We start from the raw sequence: 26202 nt of genomic DNA, 5'->3' as shown, positions 1-26202 counted from the left end.
AATTTCCCTTTCGGCACAGATCATTTATGAACACTAAGATCTAGAGGTTATTGAGGACATAGCTGTGCTTACAGGACACTTCACATTCATAGGTGATGATTCACATTCTTAACATAGCTACTAGTGCAAAAACTTAATCTGGAGGTTTTTCAAAGCACTTGGAGTTACAGTGTTTCCAGTTATGACCAAGTCCTGAAAACTGCAAGATGTGCATACTTTGTCAGGCTTATAGAAATAAGTCTTGTCACGGTACCAAAATTTCAGTAGTCGGAAACCAATACCAATATAATTACACATTTCTAGATACCAATTTCAATACCATTGCAAAAACTATTTTTAACTATTTTATTTTAATAATTCTTTTTTAATTTCAAATTTTGAAATAAAATTATTAAAAATAAAATTAAATTATTAATGCTACTTGCATTAAAACATATTTATTTTTATGTAAGCACTGCTTTTAAAAATGTCAATTGTATTAATAACTACTTACAGGTAAAGAGCAAGTGACAGGTCTAACACTTACACAGCATGTAGCACAGATTTTCATTCGTATGAATCATATACTTCTGGATAATCTGATATTCTGATGGTTTCATTGGTTATTGATGGTTTTAATTGTTAACATTTTGTTTATGTAAATAAACAGACATCTGATATTCTGATGGTTTCATTGGTTATTGATGGTTTTATAATTTATGGTGTGCAGCAAGGCTATGTATTAAGTCCTTTTCCTTGTTCTCTCTTTACATGCTCCCTTTGGGTGATATTTTTACAAATGAATGTTTTATAATAAAATGTTCTCCTGACACACTTAAAACCACTTCCATCATCCGATACAGGTAGTAACAGAGAAAGCTCGTACATGATGAGCTGTGCACTGTCATGGCGACGACGGTGAACTAGCTCTTTCTCTCTCCATTGAGTAAAGCGGCCCAGCACCTCTCCAGCACTGCCATCAGTATTGATGAAGTTCTGCTCAGACCAGATCTCCAGCCCCACCAACACAATACGGATATTCAGAGCCATGTACATCTAGGGAGAAAGCAGGACAAAGAGATCAAGAGAGGAAATCACTAGGCCTCTTAATAATCACCATTTAGTAATATAATTGGATGCATTCTTTGCAATCATTTTAAAACATGAACTTACACTATCAACATAGTTAGCGATCTGAACCATCTCCTCACGTACTGCTGTTTGATTCTTTTTTTTGTAGTTATACTGTAAAAAAGAGAAAATAGAAAAACTAGGAAGGGTTTCAGAAACTGGACATAATTCTCACATCAATGCTTAAATTACCCAGGCAGAGGCAATCACATGTTTTCATCCCACAAATCTCCAAACGTTCAATAAATCTCTCCACACTTCCACTCACACTAAGTTTAAGAGCTACTGATTAACATTTCCCTGAGTGCAACATAACCACCAGACAATGGGAAAAGAGAAGATGGTCCAAGACAGGGGTGGCGCTAGGCGTGGGCTAAGGGGGCTGAAGCCCTGAATGTTTTCAGTAAAGCCCCGAATGTTTTTATTACTATGCCTTGTATGCATCATCAATGAGCTTTTATGCAAATTTAAATAATTTCTATTAGAAACACACATCTCTGCACATCTAACAGTGTCTACTTATGTTGCCATTCACTCCTGACAAGATCCACCCAATGAGGATCGTACTTCTGACTGACATGTAAACCGGCCAACCATCGTTAAGAAGTAATAGGGTCTATACGATCCAGCCAATGAGATGAGAGCTTTTGGAGCCAGGCAGTTCGTTGGTGTGTACTTTACTAGATCTATTAAACGGCAAGATGCAGCTGTTTCAGGTATCTGTAACTTACTGTATAACTCGATATACAGGTAATACTGATCTAGCCATCTGTCAAATTAGGTTTTTGTTACGCCTTGTTAAGCCCTGTCATTATGAAGCAACAAATATAGATTTTTAATCTTATTATATGCACTGTCTTCCTAGGACACACACACACACATTTAGAGCGATTATATGAACGGGTTGAAATGAATATGAAATGGTTATCCCGTTTCTTCAGGAATTCAAATCCCAGCCGTTTTTACAACCATCGGCTGTGCAGGATTGTGGCATCTTTGAACATTCATTGATTATTATGGTGAATGATGTCAAGCTGACCCTTCCAATATGACGGATGCGTCTACATGCTTGGATCTGTTGAATGAGGCATCTACCTATACATATCTGTGGGTTGCGCACATCCGCCATGTTTGCAGTTTTTTTTTATGCTTTTATTCATGTTTGTAGTTCTGAACCGAATCCTTTGTCAAAGTGCAATGGATTGTGGGCAATATTAGCCATTAGAGTGTGCACGGATCCACACTTCAAAAATCTACCTGAAATATTAGACCATCCGGGGACTTTTGGCATACTCTTATCAAAATACTATGCTTTGGGACACACTTAGGCTTTTCTAATCTCACATAATATTTAGGATGGATAATATAAACATTGGGACGCAGGGAGTTTCTTACTTCGTCACTGAATGGATCTACATTTTTGAACGAATTGGGTAAGTCAGTGATTCACTGACCCATTCATAAAACAGCTTCAATTAGCTCCTGAATGAATCAGCCGTTTTGAAGGAATCGATTGAATGAATTACTCAATGAGTCATTTGTTATACAGTGACTTGCCGCCCACCTACAGGCAATTTTAGCTCCATAGGCCTATTTAAACACATAATTCTATTTTTCATTTCATATTTCTGTATTCCAATTTTTTATATTTAAAACACTGATCTTATAACATTATTTATGCAATGTCTAAGTGCAGTGTTAATGCATGTAGAAGAGCTCCTTAAAAAATATGTGTACAGAGCCCTGCGTGTTTAATTATACTTGAGTCTTTTAAAAAATAAAAACACTTAGCCAGTGTAACTTTTAAACATATTTTTTCTAAAGTGTGTTCCGTGTATTCTGACACATGCTTGGATGTCTCTGGACTAAGCCCCGAATATCCTCTTATCCTAGAACCGTCCCTGGTGCAAGAGCTACATAACTTACTCTCTCATGATCCACCACCAGCAGCAGTTCCACATAGTGTGTCTGGTGCAGCACTGCTCTCTTTTTCTGTTTGGACAGACAGACATTTAGTTTTATTTTCAGCCTTGTTTGCCAACACAAGCATTGCTAATATTATGACTTTACAAATGAAATTATTAAAATTAATTCTAACATTAAAAACCTCTTATAGTAGCACAGCCTAACTGAAAGCACATAAATACAGAATTAAATTACTATAAAATTACTGTTAAAGGCCCGGGTATACTTCGCTTTCCGTAATCCGTTCCGTCTCGATAGAGTGACTCACCCTGATTAGATGGCTGCCAGCTTGACCAAATGTGATGTTATGGACATGTCTGTCTGTAGGCTGCCTTGGTGAAGCTTCGTCATCATGGTTATGAAAGTGAGGCGTTCCACAGCTGAGAGGTTCTGTCTTGACATCCTCCAAGCGATACACCAAGTGCTCATCACTCGTGGAACCTTCCAATGGTTCAATACCGAAACTGGTGCCCTCCGTGTGGATAACACCCCTAAGGTACATACGCATCACACACACTTACATATAAATATATGACAGAGCTTTGGTGACCTATTACAAACTTAAAGAGTCAATCTGATAATGATTTCTTTTCCATGACCATTTAAGATTTTATTACATTTCCATGACTTTTACAAGTTAAAATAACAATTTTGAAATACTCTAAAGTTTCTATGTTTTCAAGGACTGTGAGTATTGAGAACGCCCGCGTTTCAATTAAATTTGACATTAAATTTGCAGTGAAAGACTTTGCACACCAAAACACAAAGGAGAGCACAAAGGATTCGGTAGAGTTTTTGCTTGTTTGTTTGTGATAGTCAGTTGATAAAAAGAATAAAAGTCACCAGATAGAAGATTAAGGAATGACTTTGTGCACCTTTAGGCTAAATACAAAGTAAATTCTATAGTGTGTCTGCAGCTGTAAAGGTGTTACAGTCCGCTTCTAATATAACAGTTCAGTCTATCCATTTAAAGCTTCTGTGATCTCACCTTAACCCAGAGCACAGGCTGAGTGCTGCAGAAGAGCCCTCCACATCCTCTATATAACCACTGTAATGACAATGACCCTGCGAGAGAGAAAGAGACTTACAATAAATACCACCAAGACAAAAAAAAAGTAATTTTAAAGCCTTGACTAATAACCATAATAATTGTTGTTATTAAAACCTGAAAGATGTATGCTTATCAGGGACCAGACCCTATTTAGATGCTCTGACAGCTTTACTGTAGAGCGGTGGTTTTCTATCAGGGGTCCGGGGGCCCACAAGGGACTTGATTTAAAATCTATGTGAATTTTATAAAAAAACTAATGAAATGTAAAATATTTCATATTTTAATTCAACCCCTCAACAACTGTTTTTTTTTTTTTCTTTAAAGAAACAGGATTTACATAATCTTGAAAAACTGATTTCTAGACCTGGAAAAGTCATGTAAATTAATTACATCTTGGGATTTTGTTGTGGACAATGAGGGGCTTTGGAGTCAAAAAGGCTGAGAACCACTGCTGTACAGCATATGTGAAAGAGCAACATGCATCGTTCCACCTGCAACCAAGCATGTGAACTGTACGTGAGACTTGTCCTGCGCCGAGGGGCTCTGTTAATACGGTGTCAAGCTGATTTACAAGGACTTCAAGGGGCTTTACACACTTAAATTTAGACTGTTTTAGCTTTCACAGCCATTTTGTCATCAACAATTAGCATTTTCTGAAAGCATAACACACACATTAGCATGCGTACATATGTATAACAATGTGTGACGGTTGTGTTTTTGAGTGTGTGTGTGTGTGTGTGTGTGTATGGCCACACACACACACACACACACACACACACACACACACACACACACACACACACACTCAGCAGACCGGATGAATCAGTTTGTGTCATCAGACATTGAGCTGCTCTAATGAATCACTATTTCAGAAAAACAAGAGCAGAAAGGCTTGATGAAGCTAACAAAAACGTATATATATATCACAGTTCTCTGGAGCGGTTTAACCTCTGGATAAACCCTTACAAAACAAACATCTCTAGTAACATTGCACATGCTTAAGATTAGTAATATGAACAAACTCCTAATTCTAAGTATTACTGTACATGTCAGTTTGTACTAAACTCAGGAAAGATACCTCAAATCACGAGCAGCATACCAGTGTTGTTACTGTTAACTAAATGTATTAAAAATAATTTCTGTTAGTTGATTTAGAAATTTCGAGTGGGCTCACATTATCATCAGGAAATATAACATGTAGGTTTAGTAATGATAACACTTAGCATGCTGTTCTGGAGGCACTGGAGTCACAGTATCTGTAGTCATGATTTTTAACTAGTTTTTAGGAATAGGATCTCAATTCCCATGGCTTCCTTTCAGTGGTGGGGGTGTCGTTATCTACATCATTAATACTCATTGCTTTGTTTCCCAGCCTAATGCCATGAGAGTGATTAAAGTTAAACAGCAGAGGCGTCTGTTCTCTTGTATTTGTGCGCTGATTTGAGAAAAGAAATCTAGTTCACCTTATATTTACACCTTATATACTTTTGATAGTAATCAGGAGCATCTCATCTGATCTGATGGAGGCTTTTATACAGCATGTTTTATTGACTGATAGTGAGTGTCTGACGTAATAAGAATCAGAAAACACATCCTGTAGAAATCCCACCGGACATCATACACAAGTGAGGGTCAGCCGAGCCTCTGCTTTCTGAACCGATGTTTCTTCTTTCTCTCCTTAACTCTCTATATCTCCTTGTGAAAAACAGTGTGCTAGTATTAACTTTATTGAATGCACACTCTAAGTGTTTTAAATCTTTAAAAAAAAAGTTTTTAAATGACTTGCAGATAATTTAATATTCATGAAATAAAAGACCACTTAAGTGTACTTAAAGTACACTTTCATGACTGTTTCTTAACACACTTAAGTGCACTATGTAATGATGTCAAATTAAAAGTTTTACTTTAAAGTATATTTTAAATCATGTTTTAATAATCTTTTGTCATGCTTTAAAGAAGTACACATACTTTAATGTGTTAACTAACATACTAAAGCACATGTAAAGCACTTGGTTATAGCTTTAGTGTGTTATTTGATTACTGATTTGAATTTTAAAAGCAAGCTTCATCATTACAAATTTAAATAAATAACATGCAAGTTTCAATAGAAATTACATTTAAATATATATCAGTTTACAATTAATATTTGTCAGTACATTCAGCAGTACACTTTAACCATATTGCAAAGACAATACTATTATTGTGTATAAAATTCACTCTCACGCTCCTTCCTCATAAACTGAATGTTGGCAGTCGGTCTCTCCAGACTACTGCACAAAAAAATTCTAGCTGTTATAGAATAGAAAACAGATGAAATTGATCACTGCACTTATCTGAATGGATGTTCACAATTAAAACAATTTCAAGATATGAGAGAAAGCACAATCATATTTACACCTTCCTGCTTCATTTAAAGTGATGCCTTTATTTTTTCAAGGTTTAAAATCCTTATCTTATGCCTTGTTTAATACACAGAGACATTTAGAAATAAATCATTCTATGGTTAATTTCACAGGAAAGAAACACTGTATCTCTGTGCTGCAATCAAACCACTGACCCAGTTGTTTGAATGTTGAGTCATTATTTCTACAATTCAGAAATTACACACTTCACTTAAAGCACTTTTTTAAATTGACCAAAAAAGAGAAGGCCTTAATATTGCTTAAACCATTTAGTGTTATGCACCAGACGTCCACATGGGGAGGAAAGCTGTAAAGTGCATGACGGGGCAATAATCACAGTCTCAGATCAGCATTTTACTAAAGATCTAACTACAAGACATTTGAAGCAAATCCCAAGAGGGTAAAATAAGATTTCTTCCTCTTAAAAGCCAGTTTTATACAGGATTGCATTACAAATGATCATGTTCATCTAAATATGAAATACAACTGGCACTGCTCTTTCTGTTAACAACTTTTCAAAAGTTTTTCATGCTGCTAAGAGAAGCAACGGACACATGTACACAGCAAGGTTTCTGACGTGACACCTGTGTTTAGGTGTGGGAGTGAATCCACAATATGATCGTTCTCTGAGTCATTCCTGAAATCGCAATTATTAACATAGTGATATCCACAGCAAGCCACAGTTAATCATAAACTTGGATTTGCCTTATAAAATAGGTTGGGTTCGTTTTTGGTTTTGTCAGCTCTGTAACTCTTGAAGTTGAACTCAACTTACATCATGAGATGAGATAGAGCTAGAAAACTGACAAACAGAGGATTCAGAGCGATGCTGCTGCCACAAAGCCACAGTATTACACTGCCTAGGAAAAGCAACCTGTTCAACATTAAACAATTGCAGTGGGCCTATAATTATTTATGTTAAAGAAAAGGAAATGCATTCACCTGTGGCATCATAAATGAGAAATAACACACTAGCTCACATCACACTATTTGGTTTCTTGTTCTGTTCAGACTTGCTGCCTTTGTGTATGAGAGTGTGTACACTGGTGTTTTGTCCCTTTGTTACATAGAGAGGGTACAACAGATAAAAAATAAAGCTAAGCTATTTTTAGACCAGTGCGATGACAATAATTTGCTTAACTATTTCCCATCATGCATTATGGCAATGGCACACCCCAGCATTTTCTCCCTGATAAAACCTAACCTCAAACCAGAAAACCACCCATTTAAATGCTTCCTTCACTTGCACTGACAATATATTTTTACAAGATCCTAGAATATTCAATTTAAATTATGCCATGATCCAAGACAGTCATCTAAAACAATATGTGGATGTAAGTTTTTTTTTGTTAAATGGAATATAATAGAAATGCCACTAAGTTTTTTTGGCATTTAATTTAAAACTGGAATATTTTCAATAGAATTGTAATTACTGAAATTTTGGATTTTATTGTGTATGCTATTTTATAAGTTCAGCATTTAAAATGATTAATTCTAGTGTTTAGTGTTTAATTGTTAATTTATTTAAATCGGTCAATGGTTATGTTCCAAAATTTGAAAGATAGGTCATTGGTTATCTTCAAAATTCCAAAATTTGAAGTTATCAGTTTATCAGCCAGAATTTTAAAATGAAGTCATTTTTCAACTTTCAGAGCATCTCATAACATAAAAAAAAACTTAAAACAACAGATTAAAACAACATAATTAAAATAAAAAATGAAGATAAAAAGTGTTTTTACACTTTATGCTTGTGAAACATTTAATGTCTTGTGTTCATAGTTAATGGGATAAACTGAATTTAAGCAGAACTGATTACATGAATCCATTAAAAATCACTAAAAACAGTTGAGGAAAAAAAAATAGTTTTGATAAATTTTTTTTTTAATTTTCACTCGGTTTGATATACATATATATATTGTATATAAGATACACCTCTTTCTACGTTCTTTTTCTATGAAGTTTGTGCCTCTATCACTTCTAATACTCGTGTAAAATTGGATTCCAGTTTGTGTGAGTAATGCAGCTCTTCCCAGAACTGCTCCACTGCTCTCAGCATTAGACGCTGTGTGAGTGTTGGTTGAGGGGCAACAATTACAACAGCAGACAACACCACATTATGATACACGGCAGCTGTTCTCACTTCACCTGTGCCATTCTGTGCACAGAAACACCTCTAGCAAAGTGGAAATAACATACAGCTTATGAGCTGAATGCAGTGGTATGTTTAGTTTTTGTGTTATGAAAGCAGCTGGTTAAAATGTAAAAAAGTTATGAAAGCAGCTAAAAGGTTAAAATGTTTGTGTGTTCTGTCGGTCGCCATTCAGTAAACAAAAAAGTGTAAAATAGCAAAAATCATCTATATATATATAAAACCAATCCTCAAGCCCTCAGCACACTCTGAGGGTGATGCTGGGTCGCCATTCAGTAAACAAAAAAGTGTAAAATAGCAAAAATCATCTGACAGACAGGTGACATAGCTTGTTAAAGACGTGCTAAAACTGGCTGGTTTTACATTATTTCCCTTGTTTTATAGAAACCAGGTGCTGGTGTGATGTAACTTCTCTGAAAACTGGAAAAAACCTGGGCACAAACATTCATTCAGTTTTTGTGAGTGTTTGTTGACTTACCATCATGTCTGGTCTCTCTGTGACCAGCGAGCCATCTTTGGCATAAGAGTACACAGTGAAATCCTCTGGAAAAAGCAATCTGAGGGGGAAAAACACAATGTAAGGATTCATTGTTGCAGGTATTTAGTCTCGCACCATACACAAATTATCAGTACATAGAATGGAATAAATTATCTGTACAGCACTAAAATTGGTGACATACATTCCAATTTTAGGTCATAACGTTTTTTTATATTATATTACATTGAGCTGTTGATTGAAATATTTGCCCTCTGGTGCTCCGAAATGGTATAAGCCAACGGTACAATGATATAAGCCAGTTGCTTAAAGGAAACTTTGCTTCTTTGCTCCTGTAAACAAAATCTTGCTTCTCATGAGTTTAGCATATTCTCACCAGAGCTTACGCCTACGTCATCCACTGGACGTCGCTCTCTCGTGAACGCGTGCACGACAGTTTACTTAGGGCTGGGCGATACAGCTAAAAAATGTATCAACAATATAATGTTTCATATTATTCGGTATCGATAATTATTGACATTTTTTATGACCTTTTTAAAACAAAAAGTAAAAGAATTTTTTTTTTTTAAATTTAACCACTGTATTTTTAAATTAAGCTAATTAATTTAGACAAACAACAATTTTTTTAACAGTCAAACACACAATAAAAATTAAACAAATATCTAATTTTTTATGTTTTATATGCAGATTAAATAGGTCTTAAGGAAATTTTTTCTTGCCAATTTAGCAATTTTGTTGCTAAATTTAGCATCTTTTCAGACTACATTAGCAACTTCAAAAAGCACCTAGCAACAAATTTCTATTTTTTAAAATCGCAAGATTCTCAAATAATCAAAAGGCACATATTTTCCATTTAATTTACACAAAAAGAGGAAATCAGAGGTGTCTAGCAGTACACATATCACGTGGATTAAGTCGCTAGTTGCAATTGTTCAATAATAGGCTAATTCATTTACGATAACGCCTTGTTATTAGTTTGTACCTGCACTTGTTGATCAGATCAGTTAAAAAATATTTATTAAAATGGAAAAGGTACCGGTAATTTTCTGCCAGGACATTATCAGTTAAGTTATAACCCTAAAACACAAAATACAATGTGTAATTTGAAATTCAGGTAAAATAAATAAATAAATACAGAAAATTCCTTCAAATTAACACATTACATTGTACCCTATTTTACAGACTTTTCTGTGTAGCATACTAACTAACTACCAGTACACTGCTTAAAGACATAACTGTTCAGAATGTGTAGTTTTACTAGTTAATAAGAAAATACATAAAATGTAATTGTTCAAAAATGTGTTAATGTGCAATATTTCAATGCTGTATTTAAAAGAAATATATTATTTATATTTTAATGTTATTAAAAAAAAAAATCTTTCCATACTAAAAAAACTCAACAAACATTACAAAAAAAATTCAAAACCATAAGCAATTTCCCTGAAAATTAATTTACAACATTGTGTATTCTATGCAGTTTTGAGTTGTGATTACATAACATGCCATAACGCAATGACATAATTTAGCAACTTTTAGCAACAAAAGTTTTGTATATGCATTGAGCTTCTATATTTCTCTAATATTTTGAATGCATAACACAGCAGCAGCGCAAAACATTTAAATGCAACAACGTCACATACATCATCACCGTATCTCGTGCGCCACTGCTGACACTCCCTTCCAACAATCAAATGCAAATGTTTATTTTAAATTTGACTAATATTCTTTTTCATTATTATTATTCCCAATCTCTTCATCATAGGCAGGCACAGCACTCAATTCAGCATGTGTTCGTGTTTGTGTGTGCTGTCTGTGTCACTCATAGCACGTGCCTATATCGTGCACTATATCAAACATTTTTTATATCGTTACTGAAGAAGGTAAAGAAAGACATATACACCTAGGATGCCTTGAGGGTGAGTAAATCGTGGGGTAATTTTAATTTGTGGGTGTACTATGCTTTTAATAATGGCCAATCCATCCTGTTTTAGGTAAAAATAGGAAAAAATAATACTTCTCACGGACATATGACAATCCATGTTTTTCTCCAGTGTACAGGAGTTTTTTTTTACTATTATTTGTTTTAAAAATCACATTTTAAATTGAAAATCGCAAAACTCACTCTGATGTGTCAAGCCACCAGAACCGAACTGAAACCCATAGTTTACTGACTACTTTGCTGTTATAATGTTCTGTTATTTAGTGTTAAATTATTGTAGATGGGTTAGGTGGCTTAGGTTTTACTGTGAATGTGTTATGTAAATTTGTTGTGTTTTGTATTTACTCATATTTATATAAATGTATATTTTATATTTTTAATATATTGTTAATTTTTTTATTCCTCAATAAAAAAAAAATAAAAATAATAATTTAATGTCATCCACCGTTGATTTGTGTTATTTTTTTTAAGTATCAGTAAAGGCATTGTTTAGGCACCGGTAACATTTTAAAAGTATCAATTTGGCACCAGTATCGTAAAAAACCCAACTGATACCCAGCCCTAATATTATATTAGATTATATTATTGCAAATATTAATTGCATTAAATTGTTTAAAAGTGAATACATTTTGGTTTCTATTCAAAAATTCTGAAAAAAGTATTATGGTTTCCACAAAGATATTAAGCAGCACAACTGTTTTCAACATTGATAATGATCAGAAATCAGAATATCAAAATGATTTCTGAAGGATCATGTGACACTGAAGACTGGAGTAATGATGCTGAAAATTCAGCTTTGAATCACAGGAATAAAACACATTTAAAAATATATCAAACTGTAAAAAAAATTTTTTTACTGTATTTTTACTGTATTGATCAAATAAATGTAGCCTTGTAGAGACTCTTACTGACCTCAAGCTTTTAAATTGTAGTTTAAACACAAGCTTGTATATCTTGCATATTCCTGATGCTTTATAATGTCTTATAATGATCCTATCAGACAAATATTTAGTAGGTTCATGTACTAAGCATGAGTGAATGTGGAAAACATGACCAAAGGCATTAGAGGGCAACAGCACCATGACCCTGTGATCTGTAGTCACAAACAGAAGCAGGAAAGAGAGCTGAGAGGAAGTGCCAAGTGAATTAGTGTGTGTAGCTCTAAGAAAGAGAGAAGATTATGAAAAAATATTGTGCAAAAATATTTCAGTGCAAAAACCTGCGTCATATTCACTAACTTCCTACAATCCAATTCAGCCTTGGTGTTAAATGTGTGTAAGTGTTTAAATTAAGTGACAATCATTATTTTCATCCTAAACATACCTCTTTGCATGTTATCATTTGTTCTTCAGCACTACAGGTGCTTCTCAATAAATTAGAATGTCGTGGAAAAGTTCATTTATTTCACTAATTCAACTCAAATTGTGAAACTCGTGTATTAAATAAATTCAATGCACACAGACTGAAGTACTTTAAGTCTTTGGTTCTTGTAATTGTGATGATTTTGGCTCACATTTAATAAAAAAAACACCAATTCACTATCTCAACAAATTAGAATACTTCATAAGACCAATAAAAAAAAAACATTTTTAGTGAATTGTTGGCCTTCTGGAAAGTATGTTCATTTACTGTACATGTACTCAATACTTGGCAGGGGCTCCTTTTGCTTTAATTACTGCCTCAATTCAGCGTGGCATGGAGGTGATCAGATTGTGGCACTGCTGAAGTGGTATGGAAGCCCAGGTTTCTTTGACAGTGGCCTTGAGCTCATCTGCATTTTTTGGTCTCTTGTTTCTCATTTTCCTCTTGACAATACCCCACAGATTCTCTCTGGGGTTCAGGTCTGGTGAGTTTGCTGGCCAGTCAAGCACACCAACACCATGCTCATTTAACCAACTTTTGTGCTTTTGGCAGTGTGGGCAGGTGCCAAATCCTGCTGGAAAATGAAATCAGCATCTTTAAAAAGCTGGTCAGCAGAAAGAAGCATGAAGTGCTCCAAAATTTCTTGGTAAATGGGTGCAGTGACTTTGGTTTTCAAAAAACACAATGGACCAACACCAGCAGATGACATTGCACCCCAAATCATCACAGACTGTGGAAACTTAACACTGGACTTCAAGCAACTTGGGCTGTGAGCTTCTCCTTCCTCCAGACTCTAAGACCTTGGTTTCTAAATGAAATACAAAACTTGCTCTCATCTGAAAAGAGGACTTTGGACCACTGGGCAACAGTCCAGTTCTTCTTCTCCTTAGCCCAGGTAAGACGCCACAGGAGTGGCTTAACAAGAGGAATACGACAACTGTAGCCAAATTCCTTGACACGTCTGTGTGTGGTGGCTCTTGATGCCTTGACCCCAGCCTCAGTCCATTCCTTGTGAAGTTCACTCAAATTCTTGAATCGATTTTGCTTGACAATCCTCATAAGTCTGTGGTTCTCTCGGTTGATTGTGCATCTTTTTCCTTCCACTCAACCTTTGGTTAACATGCTTGGATACAGCACTCTGAGAACAGTCAGCTTCTTTGGCAATGAATGTTTGTGGCTTACCCTTCTTGTGAAGGGTGTCAATGATTGTCTTCTGGACAACTGTCAGATCAGCAGTCTTCCCCATGATTGTGTAGCCTAGTGAACCAAACTGAGAGACCATTTTGAAGGCTCAGGAAACCTTTGCAGGTGTTTTGAGTTGATTAGCTGATTGGCATGTCACCATATTCTAATTTGTTGAGATAGTGAATTGGTGGGTTCTTGTTAAATGTGAGCCACAATAATCACAATTAAAAGAACCAAAGACTTAAACTACTTCAGTCTGTGTGCATTGAATTTTTTTAATACACAAGTTTCACAATTTGAGTTGAATTACTGAAATGAACTTTTTCACAACATTCTAATTTATTGAGATGCACCTGTAAATGCCTGGTGGATTTTACATTGTGATTTTAGCTCCCACAGAAAGCAGGTGGTAAAAAAATTATCATAAAAAGAGATGCGTTCAGGTTGCTTGATTGCAGTAGCAGAGCGATGCTGTTTTGCATAATTCCTTCGGTGTACTAAAACAATGCAGATAGCATATGCAAATAAACAATGCTCAATCACTGAACGCAATCTATTCTGCATTCCCCTCAGAAAGACAAAATGAGTGCAGAGGAGAGTGGATGGAAGGTAAAAGAAAAAAGTAAAGAACAGATCTGACCACCCCAGAGCCAATCTGTCTGTGACTCGTGCATGTGTTTCTGAGCCAGCAGCTCTTGTGGGTTTGGTTATATTGGGGGTGTGTGTTGGAGTATCACTGTGGCTAGCGGCCCATTGAATATGCACACACTCTCTCTCTCTCGTAATCTCTCCCTCTGTGTATATGGAGGTATAAATCGAGGGCAGGGTAGGTGGGGTGTTGTTTTTGCTGCAAGGCAGCTGTGGGGGATTAAAGCATCGTCCTGGAGCCACATAAAGAGAAAAGAGCAATGAAGAAACTCTTACTAAAGGTTACATAATTTAAAATCACGTATCCCTTCTGGAAGAATAATTTAATGTCTGATCTAAATTGATGAAGATTAAAAAGAGAGCAAATTGCTCTGTGTAAAAATTCTCTCAATATTTTTGTTTCATTTATATACACTAGTATTTATTAATGTTTTGAGTTATTTTCATTTTAGTTTAAGTTTTGGTAATTTTATTTTTTTAAATTATTTCTATTCTATTTCTTAAATTTATTTGTATTTTAGTTTAGTTTTAAATTATTTCAGTTAGCTAAATCAATGTATTTATTTATTTATTTTTGCAATATAGAACATAAAAAAAGAGTAGTGCCACTGAGGCACTGAAAGCAATTAAAAATACATTAAATATAAAAAAGAGGGAAAACATTTTGCATAATGGATTCAGAAATTTGAGGGAAAAGCCCACTTCAAATATGAGCAGTATTAATAGCAATACTTTTGTTAAAAAAATCAAAGTTAATAATATTATAGACTAAATTTTCAAGAATATAAATAATATTGAGTCCCATCTCACACGTTATTTCCTGAACAAAATGTGTCACATTACAGAAGTTAAATGTGTTGCAAATACAGTTTTATCATGTCTTTAAATTTTGTTTATGATCTGGCTTCTGTTTTTCTCAGAAATGAAGATTTCAAGTTCCTCTTTTCTGCTTTCTCATCCTTTCCTACGAATACTGACAAGGTAGACAAACATACAGATATCACAAAGATCAGACGTTGAAGTTTCCTGAGCACAGTGGGGTTGTTCTAACACTATTTAAGATTGTAGATGATCTGTGGAGGCCACACACTGTGTAAAAAATATAATATCTGCTGATGAGCTGACCTTTATTTCACATCTCCTCCGCAACAGACAGTGAGCATAGCTGTTAATCGTCAGCTTTTCTGAAAGAACTAACACACCTGTCACAACACATTTAGCACTGACTGTCAAACTCAAAGTGCTTTGCAGTCATACATTGTGTGTTATTTATATCCTAAATCAAAATGTGAAGCAATTTGCCTTTGTTAATGGTTCGTTAAAGGCACATTTCCAAAACATCTTCCAGCTCCAGCCTTTCAAGCTGAAGGAAAAAAGAATGTGTTTGCTGCTCGAGTATCTAAATATTAAAGTGAGGAGCACAGAATGTTCTAGATCTGCATTAGAGGAGTATTGGGGGGTTTCATCCAGCATCTACCTCAGTACTTTGGACACATTATGTAAGGTAACATTCTCAAACAGGAGAAGTGAAACATACACCCCTCAGCTTTATTCAGCTGCATGACAAATCTGATAGTATAAAGAGACTTTATCTGTTTGCCAATGATGTAGTGGTCGTCCAAAAAGGTCTGCCTACATGTCACAATATTTCAAATAACTCAAGAAATACATAAAGAGCAGATCATTTTTACATTCTGAGAACCTTTGCAGGTTTTGTGCAAATGCACATAATGTACAACAGTGAACAAATCCAAAATCTAAAACCTTTAAGTGTCTTTTAGGAAATCATGGCACAAGGAAAACTAAGATTCATCAATGCATTCAAGCATTAACTTGAGTGAGGCTCAAATGCTGACAGAGGTGAAAAGGCTAAAGGTTTTAAAACCCTGCTGCATTCTGTACAGGCTTCTGATTTACAACAAACACAGAAATTTTACAACTAAATCTACTAAGTGACCAAAATGTAATTACAGTAAGGAAGGAGGTACAGATATTAGGAATTAGGAAACTTCTCAGCCTGATACAGACACTTTTAACCTGTTTCACACTTACATTATAGAAGTGTAATTGGTTTGACCAATATCTTTTACCAACATTCACGATATTCTCAGCATCACTACTCCAGTCTTCAGTGTCACATGAGCCTTCAGAAATCATTTAAGAAACTGCTCAAGAAACATTTCTTATTATTATCAATGTTGAAAGCCGTAAACACCGTAGTTCATTTTTTCAGGATTATTAGTTAAATAGAAAGTTCAAAAGAACAGCATTTATTTAAAAAATAGACACATATGTCTTTGCTGTCACTTTTTTTTAAATCAATTTAATGCATCCTAAAATAAAAGTATTAATTTCTTTCAAAGTGAAGACTTTGCTTAGTCAAGCTTTTTTTTATATATAACTATCAAGTGAGAAATATCTAGCCATGAAAAATTTAATTATACTGGTCTACATCTAGTTATCAAGCCCTGCTTCAGAGAGCCTCAATTCATGCTAAAAGCACTGTGAATTACCAACCCAGGGTAAAGTATGAAAAGTGTGAAATACTGAATGTAGGCTTATGTTACCTAGTGTTTCTCAAACCTATTCATGGAGGCACACCAACAAGTGCAATTTTCAACCTCTTTTTAATTAAACACACCAGGCCACTAGTAGAGACTCCAAGAGCTCGAATGGATGAGTCAGATAAAGGACACGTCCAGAATGTGTAGTGTTGGTGTGTGTCCAGGATCACTGATGGGAAACACTGTGTTAAATCAATGTAGAACTTTGGCTTCACCGTTTACATTGTGAAAAGCACAATTTTGGCCGCAAGATCAAACACTGTAAACACAGTCTATATTTGTTCTCGGTTTACCCCGCCTGTACAGATCAAACATAAATACCCTTACGAAAATTAACCATGGTTTTGCTGTAGTAAAAGTGTAGTAACCATGTTTTTTTGGTGTATTGATTACCATTTGTATAACCACAGTTTTACTATAAATACCATGGTTAAACTATGGTTAGTGTGGCAAAACCAAATTTGTGGTTACCAAGGTTTAAATATAGTAACCACATTTTTTGGTTTTATTTGTGGTAAAACCATGTTTCATTTTCATAAGGGTATTCTTTTGGCCAAAGTGAGGGAAGCAGTAGAAAAATACTCACTCATTTCTCTCCAGGATGATGACATGTTCTTTTCCTTGAGCTTGGATTACGTATGACACTAAAAAAAGGAAAAATGACAGACACTGTCAAATCACTGTACTCTTTAACAGGTTAAGAAAACAAGCAGCACAAAGAGGATATAAAAAGGGTCAAAATTCTTTTCTTGCCTTTTTTAATGAATGAACCTTATAAGTGAAGGGCATTTTTGTAACCACACTGACCTAATTCACTAATAAAGCATAACACCTCCAGCCCTGCTTCCCTTACTAGTTTATACGGTCTCTTTCCCATCAGTGCTGACTTATTTTAGGCTTGGTACATTTGTGATGAAACCAAACAAATAGGATACTTTCGTTTAGTCTGTATTTCTGAGAAAGCACTACACCAATAAACCCCTTGTTAAATTCTGAGAAAAATGCACATGCAGGAAATGTATAAAGTCAGAGAGAGACACTGCATTTTTTTGTACAGTTAGAAAAACATTTCTCTAAATGCAGCGACATTTGAATAATGTTGGTGCAAAACCAGAGTGGCACAAAATTGAGAAGTGAAAAGCTCTTACATAACAGTAAACCCGCATGTAAGATCATTAGAAACTGAATGTGCCAGTATGGCAAAACCTGATCTGAACGTGACTTATAAACTAGCTTAAAAACAAAATACACACACAAGACAACTAGTGATTTTAAGGACAGTTGCAAAGATTGGTAAAGATTTAAAATGACAACTAATTAAATTAATTAATTTATTTAATTAATTTAATGATTCTTGTTCTGAATATGCCTAAGGAGATTTTTTGGCATATGAAGTATATATGGACTCAGTTAAGCTTAGTTGATTAGTTTAAGTTGATTCAACTTAAAGGGAACCCCGGGTATTAAAGGGATACTCCAACCCCTAAAATGAAAATTTGGAGAACAACATCTGCTGAACGCAAACTACGTACGCTATTCTGTGTCAGCCATGACACAAAAAGAGCATACGCTGCTTGCATTCAGCGGAAGTACGCCAAAATGGTGCTATGCTGATGCGGAGAGACACAGAGGAGACGAATTGTTGAAAAAGTCGTTATTTTTGTTTTCTTTGTGTACAATAATTATTCTTGTCGTTTCATAACGTTACGGTTAAATCACTAATGGCAGATGAAGTATTCTGACGAAGCTTTTCATACTTTCCTGGACCTTATTTATTTGGCAGTCAATGGGACAGTCACAAGCCTCCCGGTTTTCATCCAAAAATATCTTATATTGTGTTCTGAAGACGAACAAAGCTTTTAGGGTTTGGAACGACATGGGGGTAGTCTCAGCCTCAGATGTCACGCCCACGGACCGTTGGCTAAACGTCTGATGCATATGGGATACAAAATTGGAAACACTTCAGGAGTGTCGAAGTCGTCATCGGATTGGTTGAATTCTACAGGATTTCCGCGAGACCTGTGTGTCGCGTTCTTTAACGTTCGACATGGAAACAAAGATACCGTGACGCCAAACCCCCTCACGAAAGAAGAAAGCCGTAGTGTTTAAAACTGTGACGACAAGCGCTTATCAGGATCAGCTAAACGCTGGATTTTCAAAAGTATGTGAAATATTTAAAGTTCACGGCATAGAATCTTTAAAATATGTCAGAGAGTTTTCCACACCAGTCAGTTATTGTGGCAACATTTCCACGCCCCGAAACGTGACGATGAACAAAACTAACTGTGATTGGTTGTTTGACATGTCGGTCAAACGGCCTCATGGGCGGGCCTTGGCCAATGAAAGCTGCCATGAATTCCAGACCTTCAGTAGTGCGCGAGACTAGGGGTAATTGATTAATGACAAAATGTTCATTTTGGGGTGGAGTATCCCTTTAAGAATTGTATGGCTTAATATAACATGAAATTATGTCTCTTACCGAAATATGTAATAAAAAACCCATGAAAGATTAAGGTTATTAAAAAAAAACACACACATTGTTTTATACATATTTTGGACTATGGGGGACAGCGTTATTTTGATGAGATCAAATGGTTGCACTCGGTGGTGCTACCTCCTGCTATATTTTTACTGCAACAACACAACTGGAATACACAACTCGGAAAATAAAATACTACATCACTTACTTTATTAAGCCCATACAATTCTTAATACCTGAGGTTCCCTCTAAAAAAATTCAATAGAATGAGAAAACTCATGTAATTCCTACACCTAACCCAGAAAATGTATTAATACAGAAAAAACTGTAAAGTTTAGGTTTAGTGTAAACATAATTTCAGGGGAAACAGTGTGGTGAGACTGATTGCTTTCAGGAAGTGGTGGATATATCAAAATAGATTTTTCTTTGAACTCAATTTTACACCTGGCCAAACATGGCAAGGTGTTATCTGACATTTACTGCTAGTTTAGCAGAGTTCTGACAAACACTACTCTTCCTCTTGCTCTGTCTCTCCTTAAACTCTATAAGATTATAGAAAGAGATATTGAGAAAACAGGATTTTCTTCACTCTTTTTGAGTTTCAAGAGTCACTTTATGGAAAAACCAAAACCACCACAGAAATAGTCCCAGACAGTGTTTTTATTGTTAACTAAAACCAAAACCATTGTTTTTAAAGTGAATTAAAGATAAAATAAATATAATGAATAAACTTAATTTAAATTAGCATTGTTGCCTTGGCATCTAACCGAAATAAAACAAGTATAAGCTAAAGTACTAAAATTACTAAAACTGAAATAAATGTAAATAAAATCTAAACATAAAAAATCTAATATATAATAATAAAACTAAATAATAACTAAAAATGACAAAAGCATATAGCAAAATTTAGCAATATAGCAATGAAAATTTATGAAAATATAAAAATAAAAGCTAATTCAAAATACTAATAACTACTATAATAGTATATAAGTAGAGTAATAAAGAATAAAAAAAAATGTACATACTAAAATAACATTGACAAAAGTCATAAAAAAAATCAACAAAGTTTAAAAAGCATAATGGAGTGAATAATCAATTTGTCTGTTTGCATAAAACTATCATTTGGCTTCAAAAATACTTTTCTGTGCTTTTCTTCCCCTCCTTTTTAGTTTTTTTTCTGGAAAACCAGTTGGACATTCTGCCTAAGATGTCATTTTGTGTTTCACAGAATAATAACAATAATAAAAATAAAATAATCTCTTATATAATAACTTAATAATCATAGCTTTATAACATCATAAGAGGAATAAGAGGATAAAGTAACAAAAGTGTAGCAAATGGCCTTTTTAAACATTCTGTTACAAACAAATAAAAATGTTTTTCATGAAAAAAGTCATTAAGTAAATAATGTTTAATTTTTTTTTTCAACAAATAATGCAGTGTGAATGTTGCTTCTTTATAAACGGTGTTAAGGGTTTCAAGGCTATGCCAGCACAAACAGTTTTTCTCACAAACACACTCTGTCATCGAGCAAACTTTGAGTAGCTGACTGTTTCTCAATGACACAGAGGTGAGAGGAGTGTTGTGTGTCATGCGTCTCTCAGCGTGGTCCTGGCAGAAGCAGACTTTTAATAACTACGCCCACGCTGCTGGGCACGTGTGCCGGCCAGATGGTGCCTGTGGCATTATCTTTGAAGCACCGCTGGTGTAGATATGAGCAGATACAAAACCATTCACAAAAAATGGAAAAAGAGAGGACACAGAGAGAATGAGAATGGCATGCTAAAGATCATATCCAAACAGTGAGTGGGAGCTCATAAAAAGATACAATAAATAATGTATTTGTCTTTTTTAATGGAAAAAAATTACAGATTTCTGCAGACTTGAAAACAGTTTTAGTTGTCTTTTACTGGACTTTTATATTAAATACAACTGCATCTTCTCTACTGCATACAGTATTTACACTTTTCATTCACAGTTACTTTAAAGAAAAACATATAATAAACGAATAAATGTGTTTAAAGAGGTGGTTCACTATTTTTTCTAGGCTTGATTGAGTTTATGGGGTGCAGTCTAACATGTGTTAATGCTTTATTTAAAAAAAAAAAAAAAACATTATTTTTTACATAATTTACCTTTATTCCACAATCCACACCACTCTGTCCCTTCTCTGAGAAACACTGATCATTTCCTTCTTTTGTGAAGCCCCTCCCTCAGAAATAGACGATGGGCTCTGATTGGTTAACTAGCCCAGTGTGTTATGATTGGCTAAACCGCTTCTAGCGCACGTCTAAACGTCCCGCCCCTCTCCTCAGCGGCATGTGCTTCAGTTGTATTGTAAACAATGGCGTCGTTAATATCACTTATCAGTTTGAGCCCGATTGAGAAGCAGAGGATATTTTTGAAGAGGATCATGCAGAACCTGTGCAAGCATGGCTTTTAATGGTAGGCCTATGTTTTTTTGTTTGTTGTTGTCTCATACTTTTAGATACGTTGTTATTTGTAAATGCTACTGCTTATGTTAACTTTTAATATACGGTTTTATTCTGATTAAAGCTTTTATACAGTACTGCATCTGCACATGTGTCCATGTATAACGCTTCTCATAGCTATGTGAAAATAAGTGTATAATTAGAACAGTTCATTGTTGGAGCTGAATAAGAGAGAGAGAGAGAGAGAGAGAGAGAGAGAGAGAGAGAGAGAGAGAGAGTTTGTTTGTTTACCTTATCTGCACTGTCCTGGTTTCTCCTCTGTCTGCTGATGTGTTTCGGTACCGTCACCTCATATGAGGAGAGCCGAGACGTCTGCTGGGTTACTGAGCCTATGAACAGAGACGGTCCCGTCACTACACTGTCTACAAATCACCATCAATACAAACACAATGAATTATACAAGCTATGCAGGAAAACAGTGAGACTTCAATTTCTTGTCATTCATTTCTCCATCTACTTTCCTCTATTATTCCTCTCACTGCAACAAAATTTTTTTATATGTAACTGCTATTGTGATCATCATGGCTAATTAGATTGTATGCAATTGACTGGTCAGCAATCAAGTGCCAAGTGTTTCCTGTAGGTGGAAATAGTGCTGCGCTGGCAAGGGTATGAGGGACAGAAGGAGAGGCATCCACCCGGTCCTGAGTCATCAGACAACAAGTTGGATGAGACTTCCTGCACTGTTTTCCCGAAAAGGATGAAGGGCAGATAAGACAGAATAATTCATAATGCTTACTTCCAAGTAACACAAAATTCTCAGATTTATCTCCATGTCCTTCACTAATTCACATCATTCTCAGCTCAAAACATGCCATCAAATGCTTAATGCTAAACCTTAAATGCTAAAATATATGTGTTAAAGTAAGCAGTCATTTAGGAGACACTTTTACCTCAATATACTGGGCTTAATGTAGCCAGTGTTGGCAGAACAGTGTTGTTGTCACATGCCCCATCAGACCCATGTGTCATGGAAACTTACAAAAAATATGTTGCAACTGTGAGATTAATATATTTATATCTGTCATGAAGTTATAATAGATGTATAATTGCCAGTTATTAACAACAGCAAATTAATACACACATTTAAATAAACTCAAAAACGTAACATTAACTGGCTTTATATGAGTCTAAAATATTCATCACTGAATTAACCTAAATATATTACTATATACTAAAAAAAGTTTTTTTTTTTTTTTTTTTTTAAATTTTTTTTTTTTTTTATCAGGTAGAAATAGATTATGGTAACAATTGCAGTCTACCATATTTTTTTAAACAAGAAAATTAAAGATTTAATAAAAAAAAAATCTTTTTAAATAAAGTCTTCTCACTGAAGACTTGATTTGGTTATCCTTTACTATATGTTTTTATTTGTTAACATTAGTTAACTGTATTAGTTAACAAACTAATAACAAACTATACAGCATTTATTTATCTTAGTTAATGTTGTTAATTTAATAATGTTAACGCATGGTGAGCTAACATTATTAACCAAAATTAACAGTTAATTAAGGTTAATAAATTCTGTAAAACTATATTGCTCATAGTTAGTTCATGTTAACTAAAGCATTAACTAATGTTAACAAATTGTAGTGTTACCCTTATTTTCACATAGAGAGACATGTTTTTTGACAGTTTAAAAACTTTAGAGAGTTCACTCAACCGAGACAATGTCCTTGTCCTATTCAAATTATGGAAGAGTGCAGTAAAATAATCAATGAGATGTCCATATACTGGATCTACTAGATCTACTTCCACAAACTAGCTCTTAAGTGTGGCAGAAATGACTTGCATGCATTTCATACAGATATTAAAGTAAGAGCCTGTAAGACTCAAGGGCGAGGAAACGCCCATAAATTCGGAATTAGCCCAAATATGCTATTATTGAACTGCTTAAGCTTCTTAAACCTTCACACAGCCAGGCAGAGATGAAGGTATGTAGACCAGACTTGATATTGTTTCCTATCTAAATAAAATCTCTCTGTAAGACAAATAAGCACCACTGCAAAACCTGAAAGGCTCAAACAAACACTGATTTGTCCTTCAAACAGGAAATGGCGCATCACGAAGTGAAACTACATTCTAATATTGTAATATTATGTGCATGTCTTTTGGCCAGCTAGTGATTTCACTACAGGTAAAATAAATGTAAATGTAAACATATAAAGAGCATTAGGTCTATGGCAAGTCTTTTTAACATGTATTCTTTGAAACTGAATAGCACTTATTTTTTTGTTACTAGTGAACATTTTTTAATCACAAGTAGTCCAACATTGACTAGCTTGTTTTTCAACATTTAACAAACTATTCACATTATTTCTTACAAAAGTATATAAATAGAATAGAATAGAACATATTCATAACATACCAGTTATTATTGCTTTAATATACTGTTATATTGTTACTAGTCACAAATTGCAAATTTCTGCCATCAACATCTGTGGATGTGTGGTTCAGATATTAAATTCACTTGTGACCACTTGTTGCTAACAGTGCATTAAGTCTTGCCAATTGTGGCATTAACTATTCATTGTGCTTCAGTACTTAGTTGTTAATAACTACCCTAATAGTTACTGGTTTTTATTTCAGTTTTACCGGTATTTTAGATAATTTATTATTAAGCGATGACTATGACAATGTGTTCCAACTGTTACTCACTAGTTACAGTTGCTTTTTACCTGTCATATGTATAGGGCCCTGTGAAATCAGTATTATTTTTTCCCAAATTCAGCTTTCTTTCCCCAATTTTAGTTTTTCTGGATTCTATTATTTTTGCCTTTTTAATTTCACAACAATTTATTAAAAGATTAATTACAATTGTTTACAAATAACAGAGTCCTAATAAATGTTTTTTTTTTTACTGTAATTCTGTGTTGTCTATTTTATTTTTCTGAACTTCTGATTTAATACATATTTATTCTAAAAACTGTACATTCTATTACAATAGTAATACATTTCTGTCACAATTTTACCAAGTTACATTTTGAAGGGTTGTTGTGAAGATCTTTTTATGAGTATCCTTGTGTATATGACAAAAGTTTTTATCAAATGAAACAGTGTTTGCCATACATTGATTTATTTGTGGTACATACCCACATTGACTGCCACAAATAGCCACACGCATAAAGTAGATGTATGTTGATTTTATTAGACGATGTCGCGATTATAAATCAGTATTTAAGAAGAATAGTGAGAGTGACTCCTGGTTAATGTAGTATTAATGGGCCGTGTTTAGTCACTATTTAGACTTGTTTTATGTAGGACAACAGAAACAGAAAATATGTAAATGGGAAAAGCTTTATTGGGCATTCAGTTTTATTACAGTATGTGACAGAGAGTAGAACAGATCTGAAGTGCCAAAAATTGCCTGAATGCAAACACGAAGCAATGATGTCATAAATATGCTAACACGACACCTGCCACCACAAGTCTCACAAAATCCTGTGGGAAACACTGTGAAATGATGATATGCTTGTGAAGTGACTGTCAGCTAAGCTCTGGAGATGAAGTAAATATTTCAATAGCAGTCTTTTTGTACTTTAACATTTACACACACTAGTCCATATCACAATTGATGGTGTGTACAGCCCTACTTTTAGTTACACATTCAAAATTTGCCAAATTCACTGACAGGCTGCACTGTACTGTAAATTCCATTTTTTGACTCGATTCTATTCATGTTTTCCACATCATGGAAATCATAGCCCTCTATATGTAGTGTTTAATCTATATTCAATAGTATGTATTCCAATTTTTAGTAGTAACATTTCCTAATTTTACCAGTACAATTTTTCTGTTGTTGTTGTTAAAATGTGAAGTAACGATTCTGAGTAACAATTTATATATATATCGGTTCAGTATTTGGAAAATTGGAACAAAGACTAGTATGCATATATAAGTTGACAGTAAACCTAAAAAAAGGTACCAGTAACATTTGGAACACATAGTAGAAAGTGAACAGTTGACCACAGGTTCTACTAAAATTAAATGGCAAAAATGTGAAGTTTGTTACCCGGCAACAATAGCAAAGATAATATGTAATGAATACATACATAAGTGACTAAATTAATAGATACTAGTAACTGGAATAAGTTCTAGAATCTAATGAATAGTTACTAGCTGGACTGAAAACAAATATTAGGATTACTCCCTACGAGTAGTAACAAAGATACTGTCTAGTTTTAAGAAATACATGTTAATACGGCTTGCCATAGTGGTGTTTATATGCCAATACAGTGCTTTTCAAGCAACGGGTATGTTTGTATATCAGAAAATTATGCTGGTTCAGTTATCGGTTTGAAATCTTTTGAATTAGGTGATTTGCTAACCCAACCCTAATCAAACACACCTGTACCAGTTA

At 34.5% G+C, this 26202-nt stretch overlaps 1 protein-coding gene across 2 annotated transcripts in view; it reads right to left on the bottom strand.

Annotated features, from left to right (window-relative positions):
- Positions 1–26202, bottom strand: part of LOC109053918 (disintegrin and metalloproteinase domain-containing protein 9-like) — a 39751-nt gene that overhangs the window by 10389 nt on the left and 3160 nt on the right. For both annotated transcript variants that reach the window (XM_042762698.1, XM_042762697.1), the window contains exons 2-9: positions 22074–22171; positions 17458–17516; positions 9156–9234; positions 4064–4140; positions 3344–3566; positions 3037–3102; positions 1153–1224; positions 866–1035 (exon numbers count right to left, since the gene is read on the bottom strand). In XM_042762698.1, the coding sequence (XP_042618632.1) occupies positions 866–1035; positions 1153–1224; positions 3037–3102; positions 3344–3566; positions 4064–4140; positions 9156–9234; positions 17458–17516; positions 22074–22171 (844 nt within the window). The remainder of the gene's footprint in view (positions 1–865; positions 1036–1152; positions 1225–3036; positions 3103–3343; positions 3567–4063; positions 4141–9155; positions 9235–17457; positions 17517–22073; positions 22172–26202) is intronic.

This window comes from Cyprinus carpio, chromosome A8 (genome assembly GCF_018340385.1).
Source record: "Cyprinus carpio isolate SPL01 chromosome A8, ASM1834038v1, whole genome shotgun sequence".
Classification (NCBI taxonomy): Eukaryota; Metazoa; Chordata; class Actinopteri; order Cypriniformes; family Cyprinidae; genus Cyprinus; species Cyprinus carpio.
The sequence above is the reverse complement of the archived record's forward strand: the minus strand, read 5'-3'. Positions and strand labels throughout refer to the sequence as shown.